Source organism: Balaenoptera physalus, assembly GCF_965194825.1.
Source record: "Balaenoptera physalus genome assembly, chromosome: 11".
Classification (NCBI taxonomy): Eukaryota; Metazoa; Chordata; class Mammalia; order Artiodactyla; family Balaenopteridae; genus Balaenoptera; species Balaenoptera physalus.
Genome location: NC_138896.1, coordinates 29,966,639 through 29,982,184, shown reverse-complemented (window position 1 = coordinate 29,982,184; position 15,546 = coordinate 29,966,639). Strand labels below are relative to the sequence as shown.

Sequence of the window (15,546 nt, the reverse complement as noted above, 5' to 3'; positions counted from 1 at the left end):
GATTTCAGGGGAAATGACTTGCTCTGAATAAATTGTAATCTGTGTTATAACCTGGTTATAATCCAAGAGCAAAATTCCCAGTTTCTTTCAAAAAGGCTATGTGTCATTTTTTCACTTCAAATAGTCTGCTGATGATAGCTCTGGAGGTTCTAATCACATATAATTCCTTGGACTTCAAGTTATTTTTAGCCCATCATTTCAACTGTTCGACTCCAAAATTATACTATTATAAAACTATCTTTATATGGCTTGAAATAATTCCTAATCCTCTGGGCTATCACGATTGCTTACAAAACCAATAAAATTCAGAACAAAGACTTCCAGTAATTGTGTTCAGGCAACAGAGTTTGGACTTCAGCAGTTGGCAAAAACAGTCCAAGTTTGTGAAACAGCGATCATAAATCCTACTCTTAATCTCACACAAAGCCATACTTTAATGTAGAAAAAAAAAGGCTCTTTCCCCCAAAAAATGTTGGCCATGTTTTACAACATAGCCTAGTAATGGATTTTACAATTAGAAATCCACATGCACAAGGGAAGGTTTGATCCATTTAGACTCTGCTGTTAAAAGGTCAGAGAAATCCGAAGTAAACTTTCGAAAGACCTCCAAAAGGAATATTTACTCTGATGGCCAAGAATGCTTCCACTAAATCAAGCTGACTCTTAAAATGGAAGCTTCATATTCTGGAAAATGCTTGTACATAGACAACCTCATTCCCTAATTATTTCAAATCAAGGAGTTAAGCATTTTCACGCAAATTCTTACAACACACCCAAAACAATTCTACCCACTTGAGCAAAGCAAGTCTCATATGGCCAACCAATTTACCTTTCTAATAAGTGCTGCAGGACTTGGGGCCCGATTTAAGAAACTATTGTTAGAACAGTCATCAAACTGCAGGAAGAGTAAGGGGGAAAGAGAGCTTGTGCTGCGCAGGGAAAGGCCAATTAAGTTTTGGGCAGAATAGGGGAAAATAAAACTTTTTTTTTTTTAACAACATCTGCTTCCTAGCCCAAGGGGTATCCCCTGCAATCACTATTCCCAACACCATTGTTAGACAGTCGTCTGAGTGGCAGACATCGAGATCTGATTCAACACAGTCTCCCATACAGCCTTGTTGTGTGTACCTCCAACGTCAACTGATAATAGAACAGCCTTTTCTGCTCTTGCTATGCATGCCAAGAAGAGTGCCAAGTAAACATTTTCAAAAACTTCCGAACATTAACCACAAAGAAGCAATGGAAATATTTGGGGGATAATGCCACATCTCCCCCTGTTTCAGGAGCAGAAAGGCTTCTTACCTTGCTCTCATCCCCTTCAAACACCGACTGGTGGACGTTGCATGCAAACAGTGAGTTCGGGAGGTCCGTGAAGTCTGTGATTGCTTGAAAGGCCTCCTCCGTGAAACACTGAGTCACAGCCCAGTCTCTGTCTATGCAGCAGAGCAGGAAGAGTCCTCCATCTTCCGGGATGTGCCCCTGCTGCCCCAGGCTCCTCATCCCAATGAAATAAGAGTCTCCCCTCATTCCTGAGGATACAGAGACGGATGCACGTTAGAGTAGGATTCGATTCCTTAAAGCTTGGTTTGAAGGTCGCAGTTCTGGAATGTCCGGGGCAGAGAGGGGAGGATGATTAGGAAGAGAAGCAGGGGCTATTAGAAGGGGGAAGACCCAGCAAGTTCACATTTTCCCCTTGATCTCTGAGTTACAACTTCCCACACAGCTCTGCTTCTGGGCAAGAATCCAGTCCCAGCTATGGGCAAAAAAAAAACAACCCCACTTGAGCAGGACTGGAGTTGGAGGCCAGGGGCTCCAGCCTAGCTGTTCAGTGTTTACTAGACTGGGAACCTTGGAAAGTTACGTAAGTTCTCTGAGCCTTGCTTCCTTAAGAGAATCAAATGGATTCGGACAAAAATGCAGATAGGAAAGTGCTTTGATAAGTTACATGATGAATTATATAATACCACGACCATTACTGCTAATGCTTATCACTTCTTGAGTTCCAGGAATGATTCTAAATGATTTGAGTGCCTTAACTGACCTATCGAATCTCTGTCTATGTGGTTGGTACCAATATTATCCCCATTTTACAGAGGGGAAAAACTAAGGAACAAAGCAATTAAGTAACTTTGACAGGGTCCATGACAGAATGGCAGGACTAGGATTCAAACTCAGGGAGTTTGGCACAAAAGTCTGCTCTCCTATACCACGGAAATGAAGCAGATCAAAATTACTGCAAGTCTATATTTAAGGAAGTACAACCTATTTCATCATCACCATCTGAATCCTGATTAGGGTAACTCTAATAGTTAGTCATCTATCCAAATGAGGACACACAAACACACACAGACACACACACACACACCCCTCTTCTGCCTGGGGTAATTACTCTAATTTGTGAACTCCGGATCTTAAAAAAATCAGTACTATCTTGGCTGATCCATGGTATATAGATGCCCCACCCTCAGAGTCCCCATTGTGAAGTTTTCCAGTATTAATCTCATCTACCTGTGTTCCATGATTCTATTATTTCATCACCCCTTACATTCAAAATTCTACCCAGCTGCAGCCAGTTGGAGACTTTTTCCAATTTTTGATACTGGTACATAATTCAGTAGATTTCATCAGCCTTCCTGCATACTTCAACAACAGTCAATGTCTATATTTTTCCTTTGTATCTATTTTCATGTCTATCATACTATACTAAAGATCAGTGATTAAAGTCCCAGAAGGTGAAATAACTTGCCCACGGGTACCCAGATAAGACTGCCTGGCAATTACCATGTGGCTGCTGGATCATTCTCTGTTTCCCCCAATCCCAGCAATGCAGAACCTCAGGGTAAAAGACAGAAAGGCAGTACCACAAAGTGTCACTCTGCCCTCATCAAGTTTAGGTAAGACATAAATTCTAGATCCCCAGACAAGTATGAGTTTCTACTTATATGTCTCTTGAACTCTGAATGTAGTATTGTGATGAGTTTGTTTTTTCATTTTTCCTAGAAACAAAGCCTAAATGGCATCCTGATAAACAGTATTTGATGGCAATATAAATGATGCATTACACATAAAATCTTAGGCCTGGTTGGGAACAGGAGCCAAAAATTAAAGAATCTGAAATAATAACTCAAAAATCAGATCACTACAATTGTGGAAAATAAAAATGTCATTCTATATAAAATATAATAGAACCATTCCTGTATGCTAAGGTTCTCAAAACTCCAATTAATGCAACATTTTCTGTATTTAAATCAAAAAATACATATTTTAAATAAAAATATGGTACATGGTTTAAGCTTTATTTTTTTCCATAATGAATCCAAAATATATCAACATTTTTATTTTTTATTCTTTAAAAAGTTTTTTATTATTATTTTTTGGCCACACTGCGCAGCTTGTGAGATCTTAGTTTCCTGACGGGGGACTGAACCCAGGCCCTTGGCAGTGAAAGTGCAGAGTCCTAACCACTGGAGGAATTCCCTATGAATATTTTTAATTAGAAGAAAAAACTTCAATGAAATACTTAAAAGTATTTATTTCCCTTCATATTCATTTACACTGTTGCTTCAGATATTTTAGCATAATATGCATAATGACTATCACATTATTATTAGAGAACTAATTATTTTAGTAGTAAAAATAATTACTAAGAACATTAAGATACTTTTACAGGTGACCCTTGAACAATGTGGGGTCAGGGGTACCAAGAGACCACACAGTTGAAAATTCAAGTATTAACTTTAGAGTCAGCCCTCCTTATATAGGGTTCCACATCTGCGGATTCAACCAACCTCAGATCCTGTAGAACGTACTCAGTGAAAAAATTCTGTGTATAGGTGGACCTGCACAGTTCAAACCCATGTTGTTCAAGGGTCCACTGTATTTTCATCAATGGATTACAGGAAAACCTTTTGATAATAAAGTTACAATCATCCAGTATCATAAAATACAGATATTGTCAATTTTGATTTCATTTTTAATCCTGTCCTTCTTAGTTAATATTTTTAAAATTAATCAGAATGGATCCCATAATGTTCTTAAATGGGTCTGAGACTGTTTCAATTATTCTTTTTTTCAATGAGAATTAAAATCCATTGCTGAACAAATTAATTAAATAGACCAAATATTAAGCCTCACTCAGGACTCATTTTAATCTACCCAAATAGCCTTAACTTCTGTTCTAAGCTGTAACAATACGATTACCTTTGTAAGACTTTATTTTAAGCTCATTACTTTCAGTAAAGATTTAAAAGGTGAATGCATTTTTGGCAAACAACTTATTCTACTTACATGGAGAAATACTTTAGAAGTCAGAGCGTTGAACAAAGAAACCCTGGTTTCTCTTCCCAGTTCCACTGCTGACTCACCTCATAATTTGGAGAAATCTATTGATCATTCTATGACTCCGTTTATGTTTGTAAAACAGGAACAAAAAACCCTATCTGCCTCCCTCAGCTAAGTAGGAAGAGGCAGAGGAATGAAATAGGGATGAAAAAAAGTGATCAAAATCAGTGTTAATCACTCGTAAAAGGATATGTACTCGGAAACACTATAAAAGCACATCGTCAGGATCATCTCAGAGCAAGACTATTATGCTTTGGTATAACCACTAACCTTTAGTAAACCCAAATAAACAGACAGAAAGGGAAATGCTGAAGGTTAAAAGAATTCCAGCAACAACTGCCTACATAGCTTAAGAAGATTTACTTCTTAATGTTGTCATTATTTCTAAATAATGTTGTCATTATTTCTAAATCTGAGGTTGGTCATCCAAAAGAGAACAGCTGCTTTCAGCTCAAAAGGCAACTCTTCCAGGAGGGTTCCCTGACCTCCCCCAGGACCCATGAATTTAGCATCCTTTCTTTGCAGCCCCTGAGTACCAGCCTAGCCCTCGCACAGTTCATTCTACGCTGCGACTACTGTATCTCCAACCAGAATGGTGTTTCTTGAGAGCAGAGACTGAGCTGCCTTCATCCAAGGTATCTTCAGCCTGGTACATCTAGAAAGCCCTCAAAATGTTTGACTGAGTTAATGAATTATGTAAAAAGGGGTCACTGTCAGGAAAAAACAGACCAGCAAGTGAGTTACAATGATCGACTTAAAATATATACTCTAAAAATATGTTATTTATTTCAAATGTATACACTAATAATAAAAATTAACCCACTCATGTCAGATGTAATTTTAAAAATGAAAGATAACAAGAACCATCCAAAGGATTACTTTAGCTAAAATTAAAAATTTGTGGAGTATAGCTAAGGTAACATGTATGTTTTTTTGATTATATGAGTTCACTGAAGAAAAAACTGGAAAAATCAGAAAGGTATAAAAAAAGAAAAGAAAACCATAATCCTGCTATCCAGAAAACTCCGTTAATATTTTGGTATATTTAGTTCCAGCGCTTTTTTTTCATGCATAATTCTGAAACAAAATTGGGAGCTTGCTGTTTACTATCCCACACTGATACAGCCAAGAGCAGTTCCCTGTATCATTACATATTCTTTGAAACATTAATTTTAATAGCCACATAGAATCCCAGTGTATAGATCTGTCATAATTTATTTAACTATTCTTCTGTTGTTTGACATTTAGAAAGTATATATTTCCATCGTTACCTTCATCTGGAAAAGAAAATCCACCATCCACTTTTAAAATATAAAGTCTCCCCTGGGAGAACCTCAAACTTTCTTGAGATGCAGAGAAGAGACATCTATATGAAATATTGGAAAGAGCCCCAGGGGCCTACTTGGGTTCTGGTCCTTCTGTAAGTTGCATGTTTTCTGAGCTGTGCTTTCCATGATAGCAAAATGGAGAAAGACTGCAGCCTTGTCTACTGCGAATATCAAGCGAGAGGAAGCAAGTGAATGTCTTTTGAAGGCTCCAAAATAATACGTGAATTAAATCCACTTATTACTATGTACAGGCTTGTCAAGATCAGAGGAACCTGGCACTACAGAGGTGGTTGCCATCTACCACGAATAAGGCTGTAAACAAGTTTCAGACTTCAGTGAATGTCCATGATGTAAGCCCATGTCACTAAAATGAGACACAAGTAGGGGATGCCCCTGAATATTTGGCATGGGTCTGGTTGGAGAGCCAATAGAAAGGAAAGTTATTTATAAGGCAAAAGCGAGTCATTACAAATAAAAAAACAAAAAAACGTTGCCCCTCCCCCAACACCACCAAGAGCAAAAATAACTGTTTATTTAAATATTACAAAGTAGGTGGCAATGAGAATATAAATGATTGAATCGGACTCCTTTTAAATGGAAGAGGAAGCCTGGAGAGAGGAAGCTTTTCAACTGTTTCATTACTTTGCTATAATGTGAAAATGATTTCATCCAAGATCCTCAGAAAACCCGACAGAACTTATTAAATAAACATTAAAAGACCTAAAATGAACACAGTATGGTTCCCACCACGAAGACTAGCCACTTGACACTTAAAGATGCCTGACCAGCATCAAAGAAGTAGCAACTGAATAAATATTTGCGGCGTAAGTGAATATATTCTCTCCCCCCTCAATAAAATGAGATGATCTAGACATTACTGGGTTTCTACACAAGGAATTAATCTTTCCAAAACTCCCACTTTTCACTCCTAACGAACATTTTTTTTGTTATGGTACAAATCCAGGGAAAGGGAACTCAAAGAGACATCTGATTCTGTCGGATACCATTATTGTCACAGTGTTAACAATATGCATGAGATTTAGATTTCTGAATTGCAGAATCCTAAAAAATACGACCTTTCTAGGAATGGGGTGTAGTTCATGAGAATGGGGAGCCATGCATTTTGCCCACAGGAGTTCTGATCTAGAAAATCTTAAACTAGATATAGAAGGAGAGGGAAATCACAAATAAGCCCATGAGAGCAGCAGAGAGCCATGGCAGGAAAAATAAAATTGTAAGTATCCATGGAGATGTTCATACTAGTTTCACTGTCAAGTAAAATCACCCCATTAATAGTGTGATGTGTGATCTATGAAAAAGGCAAATGGCACCTTGGAAGGGGTGGTGTGATGATAATCTTGAGTCCCCTGAACGTGCAGAAACTAACACGGCTGATTCTGAGTACCACCTAGGACAGAAAAACTGGAATTTCTTCCTAAGGAAACTATCCCATCTTATTGAGGGGTCAAAAGTCATGTCATCTAAGAAACAGGGGCATGGGTAGACATAGCATAGGGAAGCATAGGCAAGAATTCTTGAGTGAAATCACAGTTGCCTTCAAACTCTCAAAGAGGAAATATTTTTCGTGTGTGGCACTAAGAAAGCAGAAGTCAACCAGGGAAAAAGAATTCAGTTTAATAAAAGGAGCCATGGATCTTTTAACAATTCGGGTTAAAACAGAAATGTCTTGCCTCGTGTCTAAGTGAGCAACTTGTCCCAGTGACAGCCAATGAATAAGCTCCACAGAGCAGGTGATATCGATCTTGTGGGATGTCACCGAGGGAATCCAAGGACCAGGGAGATGGCTGGCTGACATTTATTTTTAAGGTCCCTTCTCACCTTGATACTTTTATCTTTCCATGACTGGAAGAAAATACACAAGAAAAGAGACATCTGTTTATCTCTGGGCTTAAAGGTACTCAAGAAAGGGGAACTTATATATAACCTTTAACAAAAGCTTTCTCCAGGGTTGAAACTTTTATCTGATGCTCTTACCAAACCTGCCTATATTTTTTGTCTCCCAGGTTATTCAAACTAGAAAGCAAGAATTTTTAAACATAGGAAATAATGATCTACACAGGAAGAAAACTGAGTAGGACATACTCCAAAAGCAACTTAAGTTTGAGTTTATTGTTCCTTAGACAAAAGAATATTTAAGATGCGACTCATCTGCTTTTTAAATTAAGAACAAGAACGTAAAACTTTTTGCAACAAGGGCAACAAATAGGAAAAAGTGTGCCTTGATTCCATGTTATAGCCAGCTGAGGAGGATAAATAAGGAAATAGGATAAATGGAAGTGATTAAGGAATAATTCCTTCTGACTTTAAATTCAGTTTTCATTGAAAAACAAGTAAATGGATTAAGGGAGATGTGTTAGTCTGGAAGAAGTTAAAGGTGACCATGTCAGCTTGAACATTAATGATCAAAAGTAAGAATTCAATGTTGCATTAATAAGTAGTAGAAAGAAATGCCTATAGCTATTTTTAAATTGAATATAAGGGTAAATAAATCCAATGCAATTTTTTTTAAAGAATAGAAACCTCAACTTATAAGTTTTACAGTGTTTAAAACCCCTTTAGCTCTAAAATTAAATGATTCTTCAACGATACCTGGGGCAAAATAAGCTGATTAGAAAAAAATTTATGTGAATAATGATAATCATTTTACAATTAAATCATATCAGCTTCCAGTTTTGGTCTGGCCTTATGGATGAGGTCCTTTTGTCGCCTAGCTAGACCCTCTTCGGGATAAGCCAGGCCTTTTCCTCATTTTGTCCAACTTATAGGGAGATTGAAGTATAATATTAGCAACATCAAACCATCCCAGCCATCCCGGGATACAAAGGAGAGACATGATATTCTTAGGCTGTGCTCCAGAGAAACCCATTAGAGCTGTTTTTGAAATATAATGGAGCCTATTTAATTCAGCCACAGAATTTTCACACCCGCCGAGCTGTGTGAACCTCCTGCTATTCTTGATACCATTTGGGATCAGTCTTGAAAGAACCAGGACGACGCAGTGTTCAACTTGTGGTTTTTCAAAAGAAATTATCCACATTCCTTGCTCACAGCTCCCTTCAGGACATCTTCTGGGACCACTGTTCCACTGGAAGCTCCCACAGAACAATAATTCAATTAATTCAATTCCCCAAGGAAGCAGCTTCTTATACATTTTAATGAAGTTAAAAAAAAAAAAGGACGCTGTTGCCACCATCTCCTTTTGTACTGGATTCTACAGCAGAATCCAGGACTATAAACTCACCCATCACAACATCTTTACACCTGTAGGGTTTTAATGCCCATGGTCTCCCTGGAAGATTTGCAAATCCTGTATATTCTTCCAACTGACAAAATAAAAAGGGAAGGAAGACCCTCACATCTACGCAGGGTCAGATGGGACAGGTAGGGCCTTTGTAGTCCATTTCCACAGCCCTAACTGACAACATCCAGAAAATGGGTTCCAAACAGGCTTCCTGCAAGGGTAGAGAGTCAGAGAGAGGAAACATCACCTTTTATGAAGGGTATGAAGGTGAGAAGGTTGTTCTTAAAGATCGGAAAATCTGTTTCTACAAAGAATAACCTACAATCAACCAGAGCTTTATTCAACAAAACAAACAAGAGCTATTGGAGCCCTCACCCAAAAGAGAAGAGCTTCATCATTGTATCAGTCAAGGTCCCAGCAGAAAACAGATGGCATGCTCAAGTCGGAGAATTTGAAAAGAGTTTAATAATGGAACTGTTGACAAAGGTGTGGGCAGGCTCTAGGGAAACCACAAAAGAGAATGCAAAAGCCTGGGCTAGCGCCATCCCTAGACCAGAAGAGATGAGAAGAGGGGAGAGGTTTCCAGAACTGGAACACAGAGGGCTGAGTGGCAAAGGCCCCCACTCAGGTTGAGGGATACAGCCCATCCTCAGTGCCACCACAGAGAGGGTGCCAGGGGAGTTAATATCCCCACCTTGCTCTCTTTTTCTGATCTGCTGGCACCTTGCATTGGCCAAATCCAACTGGGAACCAGAGGGCAAGGGAGCTGGGATGCGGAATATATGGGTCAGGCCCTGGGACACAGAATGGAGACGGATGGACAGAGGCTCCCTGGGACCAAGTGAAGAAATCAAGCACGGTCTTCATAACTGGGTGGTAGTCTAGAAATGTGATAGGTTAATTTCAGTGGAACTCAATCTAAAAATGTATAAAGTCACAGATTCACCATTTCTGATTGCCTTTTTCTTTTTCTTAAGAACAAAAAGACGGAAAGGGGAATGAGCAGCTCTGTTTCAGCATCGATGCCTGCACCACCGTGGAAGGGGTATTTCTGAGCCCAGGAAGTAGGCAGAAGTCCACCCTCTCATCATGGCTGTAAGAAGAAGCTTAAAAGAAAGCCCCAAGTCTCCAGAGGAGCCAAGTAAATTATATGCAAAATAACTTCACCGGAGGATGACACTTCTCAAGGGAGCAGCAAGGCAGGTGAGGGTTGCTATGGTAGCCAAAGTTAAGATGTCATCTTTCCCCTTCTGCTGTCAGAGGGGACTTAGGGGGCTGGGGCGAAGGGGCAGAGAGTAAGAGAGGCTGCGCCTCTGAGGGAAATCCAGCCAAGAAGCGTCTGGGTTATTCAGATATTCTATTAAGAAAGGAAAGCCAGACTGGAAAGCTGCCAGAGGACAGGTGGTTTGCGGAGAGCTGCTCAGAACTCATTAGGAGGCCAAGAAGGCTGGTGACACTCTCTCTAATAAGATTCGCAGATAATGATCAGCTCGACTGTAAGGTCTTTTTAATGCAAATATATAAAGGAACTAGGAAGAGAAAGATAAATATCCCTATCTCAGTACCCAGCATAGCCTATGCGACCTTTTTTCTCAAATACAGCTAAATGTTCAGGTTACTTCCACATTAAAAATCTTCCGTAACTCCCTAAGATCTAGTAAGTTCAACAAAAAGAGTTCTTCCACCCAGCAAACCTGGACACCCACAGGAAGATGACAGTCTTCCTGTCCAGATGTATCTCACTCTCTTGTCAGTGTGAGAAAAGAGTCCTAAGTCTCAGGATCAGCCTCCATATCTGTCAATAAGGACAATAATAATAACAACAGCAGCAACAGCAATTATGAAGGGCTTCCTTTGTTCTGAGGGCTTTATCTATATCAAACCTATGGACAGCTGTGTGGTCCTGACCCACTGACTCAAGCTTTCCTCGCTTCTAAGCCTTTGTGTTGGTCCCCAGCCCCTCCTATTGACATCTTGCTCATCCTGAAGCCACACCTGGGACCACCACCTTCACCACCCCACTCTGAGCCCCACCTGCACAAGAAGACATCACCCCTCACTAACCCCAATCACCCGGTGTCTGACCTCTCACAACACTTACTTTGCTGTGCCTCTTGTGAAATGGAATTCGTATTTCATGGCAATACAAGAAACACTGAAACATAAAAAATTCTTCTCTGCCCTTTGGTCTCCCCTCTCCCCCGACTGTGCATTGTGTATCTGCACTTGGCATCGCCCAAACCTCCCCATTGGCAGGAATACGTGCTCAACCATAAAGACCAACATTCTCCTAGCATCAGCAAGACAACTCCTTAAAAGACAACATTCCTTCTTGAGCTTATAAGGGGTCACATGACCCACCACCATGACGCTTAGACCTGGATGATGTAAACGGTCAATAATACATCATGTGATGTACAGCCCTCTGTCTCAAAAACTTATAGAACTGTTCCTTGACTTCGAATGGGCGGAACGGTTCTCAGAGTTTTCTGTGATGCTCTTCCCAGGTTATAATTCTCAAATTCAGCTCGAATAAAATTTTCCACTTCTTTCTTAGAGCAACTGATTAATTTTTCATCAAGACTCTCCTTGTACTTTTCTTATTCTTATCCTCCTCTTCCTGTTGAGGGCAGGGGCCCTGTGTCCTCCACCTGGATAACCCCTGTCGCTGTTAAATAAGATATTACCCCTAGAAGGTGACCTCTGGCATTTCTGGAATTGAATGGGTTTCAGGAGTCCTGCCTTCGACTCTCAGCTCCCCAGAATACTTGCTGTCTTTGGGCAAATTACTTAATCTCTCTGTGTTCAGGGTCATCACCTCTGAAGCAGGGATAACAGGAGTGTTTACGCCTTAGAGTACTGTTTTGAGGATTTAACAGCTAACACAATAGGGCATTTAGGACAATGGGACACACAGGCAGTGCTCAATAAATGTAACTATTATTAGTATTGGCCATCTTAGTTCTTTCACGTGACATAGGATCTCGTCCCCTCTTTCCTGGAGTCATTAGTCTTTTCACACCTAGAGAGGCAGCGAGCAAAGTGTAGACTTTGCAGTTGGTCTGTTGGGTCTGGCACCAGCAATTCCTAGCTGTGTGACCTTGGACATGCTACTGAACATCTCTGGGCAGTGTATGCAACACGGGGGCCATCCTGGTACTGACTTCATAGGGTTGTTATATGGATTGAAGGAACTCTAAAGACAGACAAAACCCAGATTCTAATGCCAGCAATCCAGTCCCAGTGCTGGGTGACCATGGGGGGAAGACTGGGCTGGCAGCGGAGGCCTGGGGCCTAGGTCTGAATCCTCCTTCCACCATCATTTTCCATTTTCCTTGGTGATTTTAGGCAAGTTAGTTTCAGTCACAGAGCTTCAGTTTCCAAAGCTACAAATCAGGATGATGGAGAGGCTCAAATGAGATTATCATGGGCCCCGATTGGTCCAGAGTCCTGCAGCTCAGGAGATGTTAGCATCTGCTGACGCTGACGCTGACTGGCGCTTGTTAATCTCACGGTCATCCCACCTTTATCTCTTCGTCTGTTCTCAGATAACTGTTTACATTCCAAGAAAGGCATATTTTGTGGTAGGCGTGGGGTTTGACATAACTTCGGGACCAAGACTAAGAACTTTCCTTCAGTTTCTCAGCCCGTGAACCTGGCTTCCTAACCCATGTTCCCTGCTTGAGACTTAAGTTTTACTTGCCATTCTCTTTCCTTTGAGTACCATTTTCCAACTTGGATAAAAATGCCATCAAGTGCTTAACCAGAGGCTCTGGGGTCCTTCCCAGGAAGGCCCCTCCCCCCCACTGACCCCCCACCACCGGTAAAGCACCCTCCACCCAGGGAGGGCCATCTAGCTTCTCCTTTCTGCTTCCGGTCTACACATGTGTTGTTATTGACAACATTTGGCAAAGCGAACGCATTCACTGATGTTTTTACATCTCCTCCCATATGGTGAGCATCCTTGCTTCTGCCTGTAATAGCCTGCACCCAGCACGGCTCCTGGCCCACGGCACTGGCAAGACGAAAGCAATGTAACATCACTACCTCTACCCAGAGCCACTGCTATTCTCTCTCATTCTCATTCTCTTTCTCTCTCTCTCTCTGTCTCTCTGTCCCTCTCTCTCTCTCCTAATAGATGTTGCAGAGCCCTGTTCATCCTTCATTACCTCTTTCTCAACTGAGTAACTTCCCGAGTCTCAGACTTTCCTTGGTCTCCTGCTGTGTTAAATCCAGAAGGATGAGGGTTCTCACCCTCCCTTTTCATTGCTGGTGCAATTCACCAGTTCACTCTTTTTTTTTTTTAAACAGTCATCACATATGAACATACATAACTACCCTCCTTTTTTTTAAATTATTTATCTATTACATTTATTTTTTAGTAGCTTTCCTCTATTTTTGTCTGCTGTCTCTGTGCTTTATAAATTCTATTTATTTATTTATTTTTATATTTATTTATGGCTGTGTTGGGTCTTCGTTTCTGTGCGACGGCTTTCTCTAGTTGCGGCGAGCGGGGGCCACTCTTCATCGCGGTGCGCGGGCCTCTCACTATCGCGGCCTCTCTTGTTGCGGAGCACAGGCTCCAGACGCGCAGGCTCAGTAGTTGTGGCTCACGGGCCTAGTTGCTCCGCGGCATGCGGGATCTTCCCAGACCAGGGCTCGAACCCGTGTCCCCTGCATTAGCAGGCAGATTCTCAACCACTGCGCCAACAGGGAAGCCCCACCAGTTCACTCTTGATCTGAAAGTAAGTCACTGCCCTGATGGCTTCAAGTCACGTTTTAAATCCTTCCCTTCTTTTTATATGCTTTGGTTGAAGATGCTTTCTTTCTCTCCCTCCCTTCCTTCCTTTCTCCCTGCATCCTTCTCTCTCTTCCTCCCTCTCTCTCCGTCTCTCCCTCCTTCAAGCTTACAATCACAGTATCTGTTAGGTCCCTAGAGGAGCAAATGCGGATTGGACGTGTGCCTTGGAAACTAGAGCACACCTCCTCCTCTCTAGACGGAGCTGCCTGCCCGCAGCCTGCTCAGCCAAGGCCCCCGCCTGAGAAGCTGACCCAGGCTGAGCAGTTTTGCTCCACATTGTCAGAAAGTCACAGTTCCGGGTGATCCATAATTAGCTCCTCACTTCTGGTGCCATGTGTTGTTTACCAGAAAGAGGTGACCCAGATTCTAGCTTCAAAAAAAACAAGCTGAAACCTTTATTAAAGTCCTTCCTGGCTGGCTGCAACTGGGATCAGTTCTTGGAAGGGCCAACTCACCTCATCTCTCTGTCTTCCAACAACTGATCAGGGGCCAGGCCCACGAGGATAGAACCTGGTTGGTAGGAAGGTTTTTGGGGAAGACCTCCAGAGGGCTGAGGGAGAAAGAATTGGGGAACACCTCCAGAGGGCTGAGGGAGAGAGACTTGGGGAACACCTCCAGGGGGCTGAGGGAGAGAGACTTGGGGAACACCTCCAGGGGGCTGAGGGAGAGAGACTTGGGGAACATCTCCAGGGGGCTGAGGGAGAGAGACTTGGGGAATACCACCTCCAGAGGGCTGAGGGAGAGAGACTTGGGGAACACCTCCAGGGGGCTGAGGGAGAGAGACTTGGGGAACACCTCCAGAGGGCTGAGGGAGAGAGACTTGGGGAACACCTCCAGAGGGCTGAGGGAGGGAAACCAAGCCAGTGGAGGAGTCAAGTAGTAGCGGCCAAGTGAGCTTAATCACTAACTGACCTTTTAAGAACTGGTGACAACCTTTCCTGGTCTCGATACTGCCTTACTCCAAAGACCGTGCTTGAAATGAAGTGGGAGGAAGATGTATGTATATCATTCCTCTACTTGACCAAAAGAGCAGATGGAAACGCTTGTAACTTTAATGAACTGAACCATCGTGGCGGACACCATGATAATCAAGATGGCAGCTTCACCACTGCAGGCGGCAGGCTCCTGACAAGCACAGCCGGAACAGTGCAAGAGGCCTGCCCAATGTCCCTCCAACATGACACTGGAAGCTCTTTACGTCAGAGGAGAAAACTAGGGCCCCTTCCCCTTCCTGCTTGTCCAACCAATCCCAGCACCACTCCATATGTTTAACTGGAAAACACAGCCAACAGAATAGAAGCTTCTTATTAAGATGTCAAAGACCAGTGTTTACAACTGGATTCCTAAAGCTTGATTCAGTACCAGGAATGGGGCAGTGTGAAAGATGAAAAACAGTGTTTTAGGTTAGCTTGTCTTTTTGACAGACTGTTGCTATTTGTCTCTTTATATAGCTACCTCGTTCTACCTTTCAGATGACAGTGTGTGTCACATAGCAGATGCTCAAAAATATTTGTTACATAAATCTTAGACAATTCTCTTTTTTCCTTCTCTCCACCAGTTCACTTCCTTTTTCATCTTCTCTATTTTCTACATTTCTTAAAATTTTTTTTCCTTCTTCCGAACAGAATCTTAATGGCCTTTTCATCTAGAATGTAAAATTACTTCAAATCCCAAATATGAAACATTAAAAACTGTAATAGGTGTATGGATATGAAAAAAGGACCTGGGAAGTGCGTAACAGGAGGGGAAAGGAAAGCAGGTGTAATTGACCACATCAGCATGGTCTGCCCTTGGCTTTGATGCGAGGAGGGTGA

General features: G+C 41.8%; 1 protein-coding gene across 1 annotated transcript in view; it reads right to left on the bottom strand.

Moving 5' to 3' along the window:
• Positions 1-15,546, bottom strand: part of RCAN2 (regulator of calcineurin 2) — a 256,389-nt gene that overhangs the window by 216,641 nt on the left and 24,202 nt on the right. Inside the window, exon 2 of the mRNA XM_082414655.1 lies at positions 1,303-1,529. Coding sequence (XP_082270781.1) covers positions 1,303-1,527 — 225 coding nt within the window. The 5' untranslated portion in view covers positions 1,528-1,529. The remainder of the gene's footprint in view (positions 1-1,302; positions 1,530-15,546) is intronic.